Raw genomic sequence first — 17,919 nt, forward strand, 5'->3', positions numbered from 1 at the left:
AGTAAATCATGTTACTTTATTGTCACACTTAGACTTCAGACACTTTTCATATGCTTTTATGAATCTTACATTTCACACTGTAGCTTAACTCACTTTTAAAACACATAGTTTATTCACCCCTTTCATTGATTTATCAGCTTTCAAATCACCAGCATTATCTATATACAGTATTTAGCCTCATCGGTTTTCTACATCAGCTTAATCATGTTTCTTAATCGTGTTTTTTTTTTCACATTCTCACTGTACATTACTGTATGGTATGTTATTTTCCCAGTTATTTTGTCTTTGGGCTTCCCAGACCACATTCAGCTGCTGAATGCTTCTAATATGCTGACAAATACCCAAAGGCCTCATTTGCTAGATTGTAAAAAGGGGAGAGATTCAGCTCCACATGATCTAACAGAATCCTCAATATTTAATGTACCACCTATAAGCAGGTGACATATATAAATATAAAAGTCTAGTAGCGTAGCTGTTTTGTGCTTAACACAATCTAGCTTTCTGCTGTTTCTCATCGGCTTTGCCTTTTCACTGACGGCTCTACAGATGTGGAAAATCAGAGAGAGAGCTTTTCAGATGAGGATAGAGGAAGATGCCCGGAGGGAGGTGCGACAGGCCCAGCAGAAGAAAGAGATCAGAGCTAGAAGGCACAAAAAGGTACTGGAGTAATGGATGTTTGGATTCATCCTCTTAAGGTGTACTTTTCTTTATGCAAATTCCAGACTTGACACTGAGCTTGCAGCTATATTTTGTTGTATTTCCAAGATGACCACCTATAGGTTGAAATTAATAACCTAAACTAATACTTTTTGGATCCTCAGTGTCCACAATGAGCGTGGTATGTTGGCACCTCTTATATTGTGCATCTTCTCTAGGGTGGTCATGCCAAGATATGCTACAGAGGTGCCAAAGCACCATATTCTGGTAGTGTTTGGTGCCTCCAATTCATGGTTATAGCACTGCATCTCCAAAGCCCATGGTTTATCTCCAGCCTTGGGCACCTGCCTGTGTGGCATTTATTCTGCGTGTAGTGGGTTTTAATTCCAAGTACCATCCCAGAGACATGCTGCTTTGCATAATTGGCTGTTCTAACGTATCCCTCAGGGGTATCTCCCCAAGAGGATCCAAGAGGGTGGTTGATGATCTCTCCTCTTCATTACCTAAGCATTAGAGGAGAGATGTTGCTGCTTCAGTCTCTTATACCCAGCCTGCAAGGTTCTGAACTACACATAGAGTCTTTCATCCAAGTAATGTCGGACCCAGCCTTTCTTCTTCTGAGCTCTGACCAGACCCAGCTTCCCAGCTTCAGGGTGCTGTAGATTGAGATGAGATTGGAGTCTCCTGTAGTTTTTACTTGAGCTGGAATTTCAGTGGTGCCCAACAGCTTCTGTCTGATACTAAATTAAAATGTGACCTTATGGACGGGAAGTTTTCTACTAGCAACATGTTGGGTTGCAAGCTAGTTCATTTGTCATTAAATACTAGAGTAATGGAAAAACATGTGCTTTTTAATACAAGATGTTCAACAATGAGATGGACCTTTTCATCTTTTGTTGAGAAGCTTTCCTTTTTCTTTAAAGAATAGCCACTTGTGAAAGGTTTTCTGTCATTCCCAGGCATTTGAACTCTATGAAAGGAAGGTTGCTCTCCAGCAGCAAAAGCTAAATGAGAGTTTACAGGAAAGGAAGGATTTTGAGAGAGAAATGCAAGACAGTATTAAAAGGCAATATTTTAATGAAATACTTCAGTCTGGAAAACAGGGTAAGCTTCTAGATCCAATAATTTGCAGTGGTACAACTGTGATTGAGTTCACAATTTAATGTGTTTTAGTTTGTTGGCCAGAAGGAATGATGCAGGTTGACAACATCTTCAGGTTTACTACTGATTACAGAACTGTAGAATTTGTTTAATAAACACCTACAATTACAAAATTCCAAAGCTTTTCAATCATATGGCTGTTTGAAAAGAATAATATGTATGTACTGAGATCAAAACTTTTTAAAGGGAAACACGCAATAAGTTGCAGGCATCATAAAATAATACATTAAGAAGGAATCCTTCATTATCTTCAGATTGTTTAATTTCCAGCCACAACATGTAAATACATTATATTCAACATTTCTGAAATCCACATTTTGTATTTTGTGATAAAAACATTTACAGTATCTATTGATCTAAACTATCTGAAAGGACTGTTCAACTAAAATGATGTTTTCTTTGTGGCACAGCTTCAACTGAGATCATTAGCAAGGAGAATAGAGATGTTACCATTGCTAATGAGAAGAGTTCTAAAATCGCCAAAGGTCAGTATTTTAATTTGTTTCTAGAAAAAATAAAGGTTTTGAAAAAAGTTATGTTTTGACAAATTTTCCAATGCAGCTGCAGAGAAATTCAGTGGGTGCTGATATACTGAAAGATATTGTGAAAGACAATGGAACATATAATCCCAAAAATCCGTTTAATTCAATTCAGTTTAATTTGTATAGCTTATTCAGATAAAAACATGTCAATTGTTTTGTGTCATTTAATCAATATTAAATGATTAATGCACAAGTGTTGGGTTTTGAAAGCTTGGTAACATCTACTGTTAAGGTTGAAGAAGGTTCCAATTAAGTCTGGGGATCTCTGGGCAGCCATTGTGCCACAGTCTGGTGCAGTAAAATTGTTGTGAGCTAAGGTGTGAAAATGATTGAAATTATATGGGTAAACAGAGAAATAAATCCTAATCGGCATCCTATTTTTTTCTATGAATAAATCCATGTTTTCTGCCTTTTTTGGATGTTAATTGGATTGATCACTTTTTTATGCATGTCATGAGAATTCTAATGCGACAATAATTCTTTTCTCTTGGGTCAGTTCATATTTCACCTGACTCCACTGAAGAGGTGACTACTGATTCCAAATGGTTTCATGAAGTCCCTCTGATCAGTCAGCTGTCTGATGGGTAAGTCCTACATTCTGCAGTTGTGGTATGTTAAGCATCAGTGCGTACATAAAGTTTTTATTTTAATCATTTTAGTATGGTGATATGTAAATGTTAAGAGCAACTGTTTTCTGTTTTGAGCTCACTTCTCCAGCTGAGTTTGTGAAATTGCTTTTTCTCTCTTTGCGAATGCGTGAATCAGTCTGTTAACAGTACAGTACATGTGCACATCTTTGTGTTAGCTCATGTGCATTTTTTCCAAATCCTAGATATAGTTTACCATAAACTGGCTTTGTAGTAATGACTAGAACATTGACATTGAATATTGATATTGACGATGACTAGAGCAGCAGTCAAAATACACTAACTGAACCTTCGCAAAAATAAACTGTTGTATTGTACTTATGTATAACTCTGATCATACTGCATTACAACAATAATATATTAGTCATATTAAAACAAATTTCTATCATAATAACTAACAATATGTTGTGGCACCGGTATAAAATGTGAAGTTTTGCTGAAGTATTGACAGTGGGAGAAATGTCTGGTCGTGTTTGAATGGATGTTATGTTTCAATCAACAACCACCAGAGGGCAGTAACAACTAAGTAACACTAAGTCATGAAATGTGTTGAAAACGCATTTTGGGCTTTGTCCTGAATGATGCAGCAGCAACATACAGTTGTATGCAAAAGTTTGGGCACCTCTGGTCAAACTGCATGTTTCACAGAATCTCTAAATTCTCTAAGGTCTAATCTCTACGAAGTTAACACAATGTCTGCAGGGTACAAACATAAACATGACATATTTCTGAATTTAACTGTATTTGTCATGTGTCAATTATGAAGTACCCAGTATGAAACTGGTTAGATACATTGCGCCTGACCAAGTAGTTGTTGTTGAAAACACAATGATGTAAATTAGCAGTGATCTTGCTTCACATAGGAACACAATTGTACCATACTTGCTAAAGTGTTATGGAACAGTTGCAGTTTGAAGTTTAAGATTTATCATTTCCAATGTGCTATTTTGTTGTGGTGATTTTTATTTTATAAGCCTCTCATATTAAAGTGAAAAACCTAAGCAAGTTTTAGACATCCAGTAGGTAAATTGAAAAAGTACGAACATAATCATGGTTAGGAGGCCATCTTTTTTACACAGGGATGTGCTTTAAAATAGATTAATTGTTCTGCCACTAGAAAAGATGCCTATATATTGTTAATTAGTCACCATTTTTTAAGATTGCAAAATATAGTTAGTATTTTGTCCATGTAGTAGCAATGTCACACTAATTAATTTTTATGATAATGTTTTTTAGTGAAAGAAAGGTGATTCAGGACAGTTTATATGGACAGGTAAGGTACACTGCTGTCTGAATGTAATGGATGCATTTTATTTTTCCAGATAGCTCCTTGAGGTTAAAATGCACAGTGTCATAACTAAAGAAGAAATGTAAAGAAATATGTTAATTTGTTCCTTCAGTACAGTAAATCCTGAAATTTAGTCCACCTAGCTGTTGCTTAGTGGCTCCTTCCCTGACATGTTCAGCTCAGCTCCCACTAGGTTTTGATTGTGGCTGCCCTGGCGTCAGAGCCACATAGCCACTCCTCAGAGCAGAGATATTCCACTATGCCAAAGGTCTGCGCCTCTTTGCCAGAGAATATTAAGCTGTCCAGGTTCCAAGGGGGTGACTTCACTTTCTACCATAGACTCGATGCCAAAAGAACCCTTTGACACTGCCTCCTCTGGAATGAAACAGGGGTCTGCACATTTAATTATTTATAAATTAAGGAATCCACTTAAAATATGCAATACTGACCATTCTATTTCTTTGGTTAGACTGGTATTCTGTTGTTCTTGCTTCATTTATATATTAGAAATACTGTACTGTATATATTTTTCTATACATACAACAGTATATCTATAATAGATTTTTACTATACTGTATAGACAACAGTATATTTGTATTAGTTGCATCTGTGCTGGCATTCAAAATTTGGTTGCAAATTTCTAAATGTTAACATGGGAAACAATGAACCCTGACAAGTAAGTAAAAGTAGGTCTTATATTGATAGGTGTACTGTATATTGAACATTTAAGTGCTCTGTGGTTACTTTTGTACTATTGCTTTAAAACAGATAACAACAGAAGAACTTAATGGCATGGCGGAGAATATAGTGGTGTGGGTGGCAGCATCCATTATCAGAGTGCTGCTCCCCGCCATCTCCCTTTACAACGAAGAGAGGAGCAGGAGCGTGTCTCACTGCTCCTTTGAGTCCCCGGTTTACTTCAGCAGTAGTGAGGAGACACTACAGGCCACCCTGAGTTCTCATTCTCTGCTTGGTACTGAGTCGGGGTCCACATGGCAGTCCCAGAGTAGGAGCAGTAGCTTCATGTCAACGAGATGCAGGATCTCCACTCCCTTCCCTTCACCCCTCTCGTCCTCGGGTAGTTCAGGAGAAGAAATGGGGAAAAATACACCCTGCAGATTAAAATCCAGAACACCCTCGAAGGAGATTGTGGTTGCTGATGGAGGAGAAGATGCTGGAAAGCCCCTCTCGGAACCTTTGAAGGACCTTTTTGGAATCACTAAGTCTAGTATAATTACAAAAGCAGAACGTATAGTACAGGATGTCCTTAGCAGAGCCTTCATTGAAGCACAGCTTCCTGCTCAGCTGATGGAACCCCAGTGTTGTGCGTTAGGTGTCTTGATTACCCACTACAGATCCAATAACCTTGCCACTGAACTTGTGGATGGTGTTATTGCACGTGTCAAGTCTGCCTTGTCAGAAAATAAGCAAAGAATTCCCACCCCAAAGACTGTGCGTGTTAATCTAGAAGCACAGACAGAATCTGTAGCCTCAGAGGTTGCCAGTGAGATTATACAAGTTGTCTCTGGAAGACTCCAGCCTTTTTTCACAAGCGCTGTTGAGTCAGGGTCAACCTGTAGACTCCTGGGTGGCCATGGTGGTGACCTACATGCCTTAGGACAATCCCAGAGACTCCACTCAGAAGAATATGATGAGGCGGAGTTAGCGGTTACGGCAACAGAAATAATCAGTACTGTCTTACAAGAAGTCAAGAGTGAATTCTGCAAACCAAATACTGAAAATGAGATGAGTGACGTGAAGGAAACATATTCAGGCGATAACCAGTCAATGAGTGACTTTGTGTCAGCAATTCTGAAAAATTTAGAAACGATTTCACCCTCCTCCAGCTTATCTGTGGAGAAGAACTACCTTCTTCAGAGTCCTGATGCCCAGCAGAATGAGAGAGATGAGGCAAAAGTGACTAAGAAAAGAACAAATGGCAGTAGGCCCCCATCTGTCAAATTAAAGTCTCACGCCTCGGAATCAAGTGTGGGAATGAAAAGAGCAAACAGTGATATTGCTTTTGGGATCTCTAAAGCCAAAATCATTGAAATTGCTGATCAGATAGTATCTCAGATCATTGAAAAAACAAAGCGGGATTTCACCCCTGTGGGTAACAATTTACATGAGAGTAACTCAAAAGAGTCATTATTGCTCCCAGAAGCTGCAGAAATCTCCATTTTGGAAAAAATAAGTCCAAAATCTCAGATTCCCAACAATAGGGTCACTGTTATTGCCAAGGACATTGTAAATTCTGTTTTTGAAAATGTTTCGTTTGCACTGAATTGTATTGAAACAAATAAATATCTGCAAGAATCCAATAAAAATGTTGCTGCTGCTCCTCAAACTTCTAGAGGCAGCACAGAAACAGGATCCATTGATGATACTTTTGACTTTAGTTCAGTTGCAAAAGGCATTGTAAGGACTATATTTGGAAAGCTCAAATCTTTACTCACCCAGACTGAAGAAGATGTATCTAGTTCCAGTTCTCCTGCTCAAAGCAATGCAAAGAGCTCAAGTGTCAGCTCTTCACCAAAAAATTCAGTGTTTTCTGATTCTGTGTCAGATATTTCAGATTTGTTCACCTATACAGTAGAAACTGCTGGAGCCATTTGTGAAGCAATGAAAAAAGAGTTAGACCAGGAGATTTATTGCACAACAGTGGCAAAGAAGGCTTCAGATGAAAGCCTTCTGGCTAGAGAGGTTGTTACTTCAGTTTTGGAGTACCTTGAAGAGCAATATATTTTAGACACCATTAAAAGCCCTTCACCATATCCTAAAGACTGGGAGAGAGATGCTTCTACATTTATAAGAGAGGAGAGTAATCCAGATCAATCAAAATCCCAGATATGTCCTGTTGAAGAAATCATATTATCTGATATTGATAAGGCAACAGGACAAGTCCCTAATCAAATTACAATGGAGATTTGTAGATATCCTCCAAAGATGGTGTCATCGGAGAACATTTCTTCAAAACAGCAAATTGGGCAAATGGACATGAACTTGGTTGAGGACAATTTAAGTGTTTCCTCTTCTGGAGAGAGCATCATATCAGATGCAGAAAGTGAAGGATCAGAGAAGATGCTGAGGACCTCCAGCTCTGTATTCCATAGTACAGCAACAAGGATAATAAGTGAAATTATTGAAAAAGCAGCTGCAAAATGTATATCTTCTGGACTTGCCCATCTCCCAGAGCAACCAAACAGTACAGCTGATGATGTATGTAAAACACCAGATGCAACAAAACATGCTCAAGAAGCAATGTCCTCAGACTCTTTTTCTCATATGCAAACCACTGAACTGGCTTCGGAGATTGTTGTTGATGTTTTAGAAAAACTACATTACGCTACATGCTTTGAGAAGATTTCTTTCTCAACAGACTACAAAAATAAATTCGAAAGTTGTGATACAGCCCTGTTACCAGGAACATCAGGAATTAAAACTGATACTAGAACAGCTGAGCGCCTTAGGACAATGACTGAGGAACTCTTCAAAACTGTGAAGAACAAACTGAAACACTTTTGGAATCAGAAGAGCCTGTCTTTGTTCAAAGCAAGGAAAGTTTTATCTGCTAAAGAGCAGAGATCAGCAGATTCACTTGAGATGTTTCCTCCTTCAGTCCAAGTTTCACACCTGAGCTTTAGTGAACCACACTTGACTAAGAAAAGCATGTCAGTATCAAACTCAGCACCCTGTAAGCATCTTAGTGAAGATTCAGAACCTTTAGGTGTGTTAATGAACGTTGATTTCTCAAGGCAAAGCAGGACTAATCAGGAAAATCAGGCAAATTTAATCATCTGTGCCAAGGATGTTGGCAGTCAGATATTGCAAACAATCAGGAGTGAAATAAATAGGGGTGATGACAAAGGATGTTGCTCAGGAGCAAGAGCAAAACCCTCAGAAGAAACCCTTCAAGCAAGTGAACTGGTGGATTCTGTTTTATCTACATTTGAAAATCTTAAAGTTTCAGATGTGGTCTTAAAGCCAGATTATGAAACAATGCACCTCTCTGGTGAACAATATGGGAAAGACAGGATGTCTAGTGCAGAAGACACTGTCCATAAAGAGTACACTAAAAGTAACCGTAGAGAATATTCTGCTCAACGTTTCCCACCCGTAAATGTGCCTGGGATGGTGATTGATTCTTATACAGATGACACAGAAGTCATGAGTCGGGACAGTCCCTATAGAGCCCTGACTGATGCTTCATCAAAGCTTCAGCATCAACCTACACCTACAGCAGAACAAGAAAATGAATTGACATGTAAAAGCAATCGAGTTCCCCGGTCCCGGGTTTGGAAGAAACCCTCTACTTCAAATGACATGGGACTGGGTGAACAAGAGTTCATGGAACTTCCTTGCAGAAGCAATGTGATAGAAGGTTCATTTACAGATCAAAACAGCTTAAATACCGCAGAACAAAAGAGAGGCTCAGAGAAAACAACACTTGACAATGTTGAAGAAGGAGACCAGCCAAGCCCTCTCATTTCACCAAAGCTTGACTTCTCAGCAGAACACATAGCCCGTGCAGAGCCTGCAGTGTCTGACATTGAAATTGTTGCCATGAGTATTGTTGACATTATTATGGGCGAACTTGGTTTAACGGAGGCCTCAGATACAAAAAGCAAGTCTAGAGCAAGCCAAAAGAAATCAGAGTGTGCTGCTGGTCTCATCACTGAGAATATAGCATTTCAAACCCACTCCAATAATGTTAACTTAAACATTGAAAAGCTTTCAGCTGAAGAGGCATCCTGTGCATCTCAAGTACCAGGAGCCACAGCAAAGCACAATCTCCCCCCACTACAGACAAGGGTTTCAGAAGAGCCTAAGGACCACGTCAGGACCTCCACAGAGAGTTCTACAATGAGTCCTATTGAAAGGAAAGTGGAACAACTTGTCTCGAGTGGATCTCTGCGTGTATTTTCAGAAGAACTTGTCAAAAATGTTTTCCATTTAATTTTGAAATCGGGAATTGCAGTACAATTGGGCACAGCTCACAAATCTAATTCAGATCCAACTTTAAAGAGCCATCTAGTTGTTCAGGATTTATCCCATCCAAAGTCTTCAGAGCTTTCTATGCAGTTGTTGTATTCATTTACTGAGAAATCAGTGAAAAAGCTGTTGAAGCAGTGCCTCAGTTTTCCCGATTCTCCAACTTTTGATGAAAATGAGAAAGATGTTTCACTTTTTCAAGATTGTGATACAAATCCGGAATTTAAGTCTTCCCAAAGGATTTCAGAGAAAGTGTCTCTGACTGCCAAGGATCACAGACCACAGAAAAGTACTGAACCATCAGTGCCCAGTTCACAGATGTACCATGATGCAATTAATCAGCTTTCCAGCTTGCTTGTAAAGTCTGTCATGGATGTTTTGTCTGCTGTGTGTGATTTATCAATGAAGCCTGAAGACAGTGAAAATCAAGGTAAGAAGGAAATCAAATCAAATCATTTAATAGTGTATTAACCTTTTAGTTGCTATGAAGTACAAGTTAAAAAATGTAGTGACTGCACTTTAACTTGTTTCTTGAATATACTGCGTTTCTATACTGTAAATTGGAACAATTACAGAAATGGACACTTAAAAATTGTGTTTATACACATAAGATTATTAAAATATAGCTCCCAATATATGTGTTATTTCAAAGATATGTGTAATATTGAGCAATTTCTCATAGAAAGATGTGAAAACAGAACTGAAACTATGAACGATAGAAAAAAATACAAATGTATTGATTGCTACAGTATATTGTAAGATGTTAACACAATATAAGTTGGGGGTAATTCTTGTGTTGTATTGTAAATATACAGTACCTTGATTTTCTATCTCTTGTATCTTTTAAAAGTTTTTGATGTATTTAGACTAAGATAGTGTAGGCCATGACTATGAATGAGAGAATGAGTGAATATAGCCATATATTCAGTAGCCATATATACAGTATCTGTGAATATGGCTGCTTGTTTGTATGTAGTTACCTGAGCTCCAAGATGTAATAGTTTTACAGGAACATGAAGCTTTATACTCAAATATTTTGTGATGCCTGTCATTCGTTACTTCTCAATATAATTTAGTTTTTGTTTCAATTGTACATACTTTCTGATATTTTGTTTTACTATCATTAAATGAAAAGCTCTTTGTTACCATAGGTAATATACCAGCAGCCAGGGTGACATCAGAAATTGAGAAGAGTTCTTCTGAGGAACTGAAAAGAGACTCCCACCTTGAAAACAGTTCTGAAATCAAACCACTCAGTGTCCCTGTAGAACCGTTGAATATTGAACCGGTTTCCTCAGTTGGGCTCCAGGAAAGTTCTATGGCTAAATCAACAGAATCACTTAATATGACTTTAGTGTGTACTGAGACTGTGGAAAACATCATAACACAGCTGCTATTACAGATATACCCTACTTTGATAAAAGAGGAAACTTCTACAGAAATCCCAGGGAAGATGTCTGTGTCTTTGCTGAGTCAGATAGCTGTGGACCTCTTTGACAGTGTGTTGCAGGACTTGTCCGAAAACCAGGAGATAACAGTTGTGAAACAGGATAATGATGTGTTTCATGAACCACACAAGATTCAGCAGGTTGCCAGCTCTGTTCACAATGAATTGCTGTGTCAAACTGGATCCCAACAAGTTCTACAGAAAGCTGTAGCCTCCAGAAATGAGACAGTGGTCAAAACCATAATCAGCTCTATGGTGACCAACATTTCCAAGCTGACACATTCAGCTTCCCGATGTTCATCCCTTTCACCAGAAACCAGTATTAGCAGAGAAGCAAGTGAGATCGTTGATGAGGTGATGGGTGATATTAGAATCACTAGTGAGCACAACAAAGAGGCAACACCCAGTGCTCAGTCTTCTGAAGTTTCTCTTGTTTCTTCTGAAATAGTACATGGAGTCACAAATAATCTGCTAAAGGAAATTCAGCTAAACTGTTCCAGCCCTGAGTCCAGTACTCCTCAAGCTGCCATTGATATGGAAACCCGGAGCACTGAGCAGCTCATGTACACCAAAACGGACCAGTTAGAACCTTCACCTGTTATTGGTCGAACAGTCAGAAGTAAAAAACTGCAGTCTTCTATGACAAAGTCTCCAAAAGGCTTTTCTCCAACAGTCCCAAGTGGTTTTGAAAACAGTTTCCAGCCAGAAGACACTATGGATAAGCCCTGCTCATCACGTTCCCTAGGAGAAGCTGTTGGTGTGACACCTTGTTCTAATAAGAAAAAAGATTGCTTAGCTTCTGAGACCCCAGACAAGCCTGGAGATTATCTGGTTCAAAGAGTCCAGGATGTAGAAGGAGTACAGCAGTGTAAGGCATCAGGGAAGACAGTTAAGAAGACTAAGAAGAGCTCCTCGAGGCCAGACTGTATGAAAACACAACCTCTGGAGTCCTCTTCGCATGATGTGAAGGTTGATGAGGTGATGAGTGATATTAGAATCACTAGTGAGCACAACAAAGAGGCAACACCCAGTGCTCAGTCTTCTGAAATTTCTCTTCTTTCTTCTGAAATAGTACATGGAGTCACAGATAATCTGCTAAAGGAAATTCAGCTAAACTGTTCCAGCCCTGAGTCCAGTACTCCTCAAGCTGCCATTGATATGGAAACCCGGAGCACTGAGCAGCTCATGTGCACCAAAACGAACCAGTTAGAACCTTCACCTGTTATTGGTCGAATAGATGTATTGAAAGATATCATTGCAAAACTGCTTTTGAAAATTCGCCCTGGATTCCCCAAAGCAGAAGATTATTCAGGGGAAGTGGAAGAGCTGTCCGAGTCTCAGGTCAGGGACCTGGCACTGAAACTCACCAAAGATGCGCTGAAGGAATTGTCAAAGGTTTCCACTCTAACCATCAGTGAACCAAAGGCTGAAGGACATTTTCCATCACAGCAAGCCATCAAGAAAACTGTTAGCTCTGTTTACAGCAAACTGATGGAATCCAATGGCAACAAGAAAGTGTTACAAGTAGGAATTGCCTCAGAGAATCCAGAAATGATAAAGGAAATGGCCTGTCGTGTGGCTAAAGAAACAATTGCAATTCAAGGTTTAAGAAGTGGGCATTCAATTCCATCTTCACAATCTCTCATTTCTCAGAAAACCAGTGAGTCCACACAGGACAAAATTGTTGATACAAACGTAACTACAGTCAGAAGTAAAAAACTACAGTCTTCTATGACAAAGTCTCCAAAAGGCTCTTCTCCAACAGTCCCAAGTGGTTTTGAAAACAGTTTCCAGCCAGAAGACACTATGGATAAGCCCTGCTCATCACGTTCCCTAGGAGAAGCTGTTGGTGTGACACCTTGTTCTAATAAGAAAAAAGATTGCTTAGCTTCTGAGACCCCAGAGAAGCCTGGAGATTATCTGGTTCAAAGAGTCCAGGATGTAGAAGGAGTACAGCAGTGTAAGGCATCAGGGAAGACAGTTAAGAAGACTAAGAAGAGCTCCTCGAGGCCAGGCTGTATGAAAACACAACCTCTGGAGTCCTCTTCGCATGATGTGAAGGTTGATGAGGTGATGAGTGATATTAGAATCACTAGTGAGCACAACAAAGAGGCAACACCCAGTGCTCAGTCTTCTGAAATTTCTCTTGTTTCTTCTGAGATAGTACATGGAGTCACAGATAATCTGCTAAAGGAAATTCAGCTAAACTGTTCCAGCCCTGAGTCCAGTACTCCTCAAGCTGCCATTGATATGGAAACCCGGAGCACTGAGCAGCTCATGTGCACCAAAACGAACCAGTTAGAACCTTCACCTGTTATTGGTCGAATAGATGTATTGAAAGATATCATTGCAAAACTGCTTTTGAAAATTCGCCCTGGATTCCCCAAACCAGAAGATTATTCTGGGGAATTGGAAGAGCTGTCTGAGTCTCAGGTCAGGGACCTGGCACTGAAACTCACCAAAGATGCGCTGAAGGAATTGTCAAAGGTTTCCACTCTAACCATCAGTGAACCAAAGGCTGAAGGACATTTTCCATCACAGCAAGCCATCAAGAAAACTGTTAGCTCTGTTTACAGCAAACTGATGGAATCCAATGGCAACAAGAAAGTGTTACAAGTAGGAATTGCCTCAGAGAATCCAGAAATGATCAAGGAAATGGCCTGTTGTGTGGCTAAAGAAACTATTGCAATTCATGGTTTACGAAGCGGGTGTTCAATTCCATCTTCACAATCTCTCATTTCTCAGAAAACCAGTGAGTCCACACAGGACAAAATTGTGGACACAAATGTAACTACAGTCAGAAGTAAAAAACTACAGTCTTCTATGAAAAAGTCTCCAAAGGGCTTTTCTCCAACAGTCCAAAGTGTTTTTGAAAACAGTTTCCAGCCAGAAGACACTATGGATAAGCCCTGCTCATCGCGTTCCCTAGGAGAAGCTGTTGGTGTGACACCTTGTTCTAATAAGAAAAAAGGTTGCTCTGCTTCTGAGACCCCAGAGAAGCCTGGAGATTATTTGGCTCAAAGAGTCCAGGATCAAGAAGTAGTACAGCAGTGTAAGGTTTCAGGGAACAAAGTTAAGAAGACTAGGAAGAGCTCCTCGAGGCCAGACAGTATGAAAACACGACTTCTGGAGTCCTCTTCGCATGATGTGGTTGATGAGGTATGACCAACAGTTCCAAACCTGTAAAAATTTCTCTTACCAAAGTAGGATGGACCTGTTCTGTACCTAATTAACAGACATTTGTGTAGAAAGTACTGGAAGATGGAACTCATTTTGTAAATATGATTATAGTTATGTTGTGCATTTTCCTTTACAATGCAATAAAACTACAAATCCAGATTTGTTTTCCCTAATATTGTATAACATCTCAGAAATATCCCTATTGTCAGTTCATAGCGTACGTACAGTACCAAACTCACCTGTCTGTGGATTTCAGCTTTATCACTTTCTTATTAAATTAGTACAAAAGCAATCAGGTGAGTTATTGCTATTATAGAGAGACTTGCTCACAGTATTGTCTACATTTCCAAACTGATGTCTGATTATTTTAAACTGATTATTTTATATTTCATTGTTTGCCTTTATTCTAGTGTTAACGTCAGTGCTAAAATCATATACACACCCCATAATCCTTATCTTTTTTTCCGTAAGAGAAGTGTTACTTGTTTTGATTTACTTCTAAAACTGAAACAACAATCACTGAACTGTAACTTTTTGTTTTTTTGTGACAGGAGTTGCCTGGACACTCATCTTGGTATGTGTACAATCCCAGCCTTAATAAGGACAAAAATGTCAGTCCAGCCCAAAGCAAGAGTGGTCTGCGCATTGACATAGCAAAACATTACATGACCCCAATGCAACTGACCAAAACGTCTGAGAGCGAAGGGCTTCTCTCGCTCAGCAACATCCCCTTTGCAGTTAATACGCCGGATGAAGATGTGAATGTGAGCCAGAAAGTCAAGAAACATCCTTTGAAAAAGTTTGGCTCCATGATAAAGCATAAGATCATGGGTAATAGGTCAAAAGACTTCAGAATTCAGAATGAAACAAATCCATCTTTGGAAAACTTAAGAGCCCAGGGAACATCCAGTGGACGTGGGAGCTGTGAAAGCTTTGGACCTTTTAAAGTGCCTGATGAGTACAACAAGCCTCAAAAACACAAGGTATGGATTAGTTACCCAAACTTTAATTATTAATTAATTTGGGCATTATTGTATTTTTAATATTAGCACTACAGAAATTATTGGAATAGAATGACATTTCTATTAATTGCAATCAACAAGAATAGCAACTGCTATGGTGGCCAATGCTGAATATTCTGTATGAATAATGACTACAAATTTATCAAGATCAATACAGTACGTAACAGTTCAATTATAATACCTGTGGAAGAAATATTCCTTAATTGTTTTCTTTGTGTGCTCATAGTTCTTCAAAAAAGAAGTTTTTAGTTTGGACAGATTCAGTAGGAACAAGCCTCAGAACACTCCAGATGGTGAGTATTTAGTTTGTGACTGTGATTTTATTTTGTGTAGCACATTAGTGACCAGTGTGGTTCAGAATTAGACATTGGATGGAATTTATGTAGAATGGGGGAATTCATCCTAAATTTAGAATCCTTTAAAAACAAACTGATTTTTACACAAATTGGCCTTAGTCTTCTGCAAATGTCACTTTTTATTGACACTGCTACCTCCATGGGAATGGTGAGGCAGAACTCTAAACTCCACTCTGATCTAGTGGTTAACTGTGCAGCTCTACTCTTACCTGATCTCTCTTCTTCTAAATAGTCCATTGTCCAGTGCATCAATCTTTGGCAGTGCTCTTCAACAGTACTCTGTTTTCTCCATTTTCAGTGCCCTACCTCATTCCCTTCTACAGTATCTCTCGGTATAGTAAATATGACTAAATGTGACTTATATGACAAGATATAAGCTAATACGTCTTACTTCTTTTACAAGTAAAGTTATGAAAACCACTTTAGAACTAAACAACAGGATCGCTCATATGAAGACCCTAGCAGTAGTCAATATGGTTTTAGAAAAGGTCATTCTTCCTTTACCAACTTGTTAAAATTCTTCAAACAAGTCACAGCAGTAAACACGCAGAACGTACAAAATGATATGATTAGATTTTAAAGATGCTTTTGATAGTGTTCTTCTTAAATTAAAGGCAATAGGCATTTAGGGAAATTCATGTATTGAACTGGTTAAGGGACAGGTAATAGTACAGATCAGGGGTGAATAGTCCAATAGAAGATGAGAGGAATTAGAGTTATGAATGTGATTGAAATGACTGAAAAACAGTTGTCTAATAGCCAAATTACCACACACCTTTAATCAAATAGCTTCTTATTGAATAAACCTGACATTAAGATGCCGCTGGGAAGAACTGTATCCAAAGTCTATCTGACCCGCTGCCATGGAATAAAGAAACTCGAACAGTGACATGTCAAACCACTCTGTGTTTCCAGGGATCCCTGTAATTCCAAACTCCAGGAAGATGCCAAAAAAACCATCTTTGCTGTCGAAGATGTCGACCGCTTTATCCAGAGCCTTCCTGTAAGAATCAAAAAAGGAGTTCTAATGATGGGAACCTCATTTGCCTAGCTGATCTACTGTTTCTGAAATAAAAATAATTGCATTCATGTTTTTGTATAATGTTGTGTTATTCAAATAGGTGAGCACACTGCCACATCCATGACCAGACACTTTTCAACTAAATCACAAAATGGTTTGTTAGTTTTAATGTTGTCTGTAAATATCTTATTGGTGTACTACACCATTAAAAAAATAAAACAGTCTTAGCCTTCATAATTCTATTCATAGTTATAGCAAGTAACTATTCAAACTATTCAAAATCCTCAAAGCTACTGACCTACAGTAGTGCACTTCATAAGATTGAGTAGTGAAACACGAACTAGGGGAAACTATTTGAATTTTTTTAAATATAAGAGGTTTAAATAATCTACCAAACAGGGAAATGCATATTTTTATTCAAAGGGTTTGGGGCCTGGAACAAACTACCCAACTATGATGTGGACGCCGATATCCTGATGTCCTTGAAGAAAGGGTTAGACGAGTTACGTGAATGACTTAGCCACTGAATTAGCTACTGAAAAACCAAGCAAGCCAGATGAACTATCAACGTTCTACTGTGCAACAACAAGTGCACCTAATGAACTTTTGTGTGATTGGCAAGTTGCAATGCCTCACTGCACGAGCTGTATTGCTGGTCAGAGGGCTTAAAACAAATTGACAACTTTTTGTGAAAGTACATAAGCTATAACTATAGTATTCTCATTCCAGAAAATGTTGCGTTTCTTTTTTCCATCTATACTGTATATATAGAACTAGGAACTTATGTACTCTGCGTCTTTGGTTTCCCTTCGGACCGCTTAGGGGAGCGAACGGTAAACGGACCGCGGTGAGCAACAAGTTTTTTTTTTTGCTTTTCTTTTAAATTTTTTTAAATTTTTATTTATGCTTAACAAAAGAACAAACATTACAACACAAACAAGAGTACATATAACAATTCAAAACAAAAATAGCATCAGGGGTACATACTACTACATCAATTCAAGTTATGAAAAAAGATTAAACAAATTAAATAAAAATAATGTCCGCACCGCTTTCATATTTTTGCATTTCGAAATAGTCTGCAAATACCCCTTTACTTCCATTTTAAAATACTCAAACACAGGGTACCTCCCAGACCACTTCATTTTATGTATGTGATAACGTGCCAGTATAATAATTAAATTTATTACAAACGAAATTTTTCTATTGTTTTCACTGGGGCTGAAACTTAACATAATATCTTTTTCAACAAAACAAATATCAATATTAGTCTCTTTTTTAATATAATTCTGCAACTTAGTCCAGAACATTTTTACCCTGGGACATAACCAAAACAAATGCTGAATAGTTTCAGGGCTATTGTCACAAAAAACACATTTGTCATCTATATTAATTTTAAATCGTTGGGTAAGAAGAGTTTTAACTGGGTAAATTTGATGAATTATTTTGTATGAAACCTCCTTAATTTTACTGGTTATACAATATTTATTGGGCATCATCCAAATTTTTCTCCAATCAATGCGTTTTCCAAATGCAGAATTCCAATATATTGTAGTCGCAAGTAAATTATCATTTTTTAACAGGGATCTCAAAAATTGGTTATTAC

The 17,919-nt window shown here is 38.4% G+C and overlaps 1 protein-coding gene across 1 annotated transcript; it reads left to right on the plus strand.

The window, feature by feature from the left end:
- Positions 1–11,448: 11,448 nt before the first annotated feature.
- LOC148823733 (uncharacterized) lies at positions 11,449–16,299 on the plus strand. Its single transcript, XM_088928098.1, has 4 exons — positions 11,449–11,712; positions 14,466–14,897; positions 15,163–15,229; positions 16,208–16,299. The coding sequence occupies exons 1-4, from the start codon at positions 11,449–11,451 to the stop codon at positions 16,297–16,299; spliced, it is 855 nt and encodes a 284-aa protein (XP_088784224.1).
- Positions 16,300–17,919: the final 1,620 nt, after the last annotated feature.

Source organism: Atractosteus spatula, chromosome 11, assembly GCF_055471065.1.
Source record: "Atractosteus spatula isolate fAtrSpa1 chromosome 11, fAtrSpa1.hap1, whole genome shotgun sequence".
Taxonomy (NCBI): Eukaryota; Metazoa; Chordata; class Actinopteri; order Semionotiformes; family Lepisosteidae; genus Atractosteus; species Atractosteus spatula.

Coding starts and splice junctions, on each gene's coding strand:
- LOC148823733 (XM_088928098.1), top strand. CDS start 11,449: ATGGATAAGCCCTGCTCATCACGTTCCCTAGGAGAAGCTGTTGGTGTG. Junction 11,713..14,465: donor ATGATGTGAAGGTTGATGAG/GTGATGAGTGAT, acceptor TTTTTGTGACAG/GAGTTGCCTGGACACTCATC. Junction 15,230..16,207: donor GCCTCAGAACACTCCAGATG/GTGAGTATTTAG, acceptor CTGTGTTTCCAG/GGATCCCTGTAATTCCAAAC.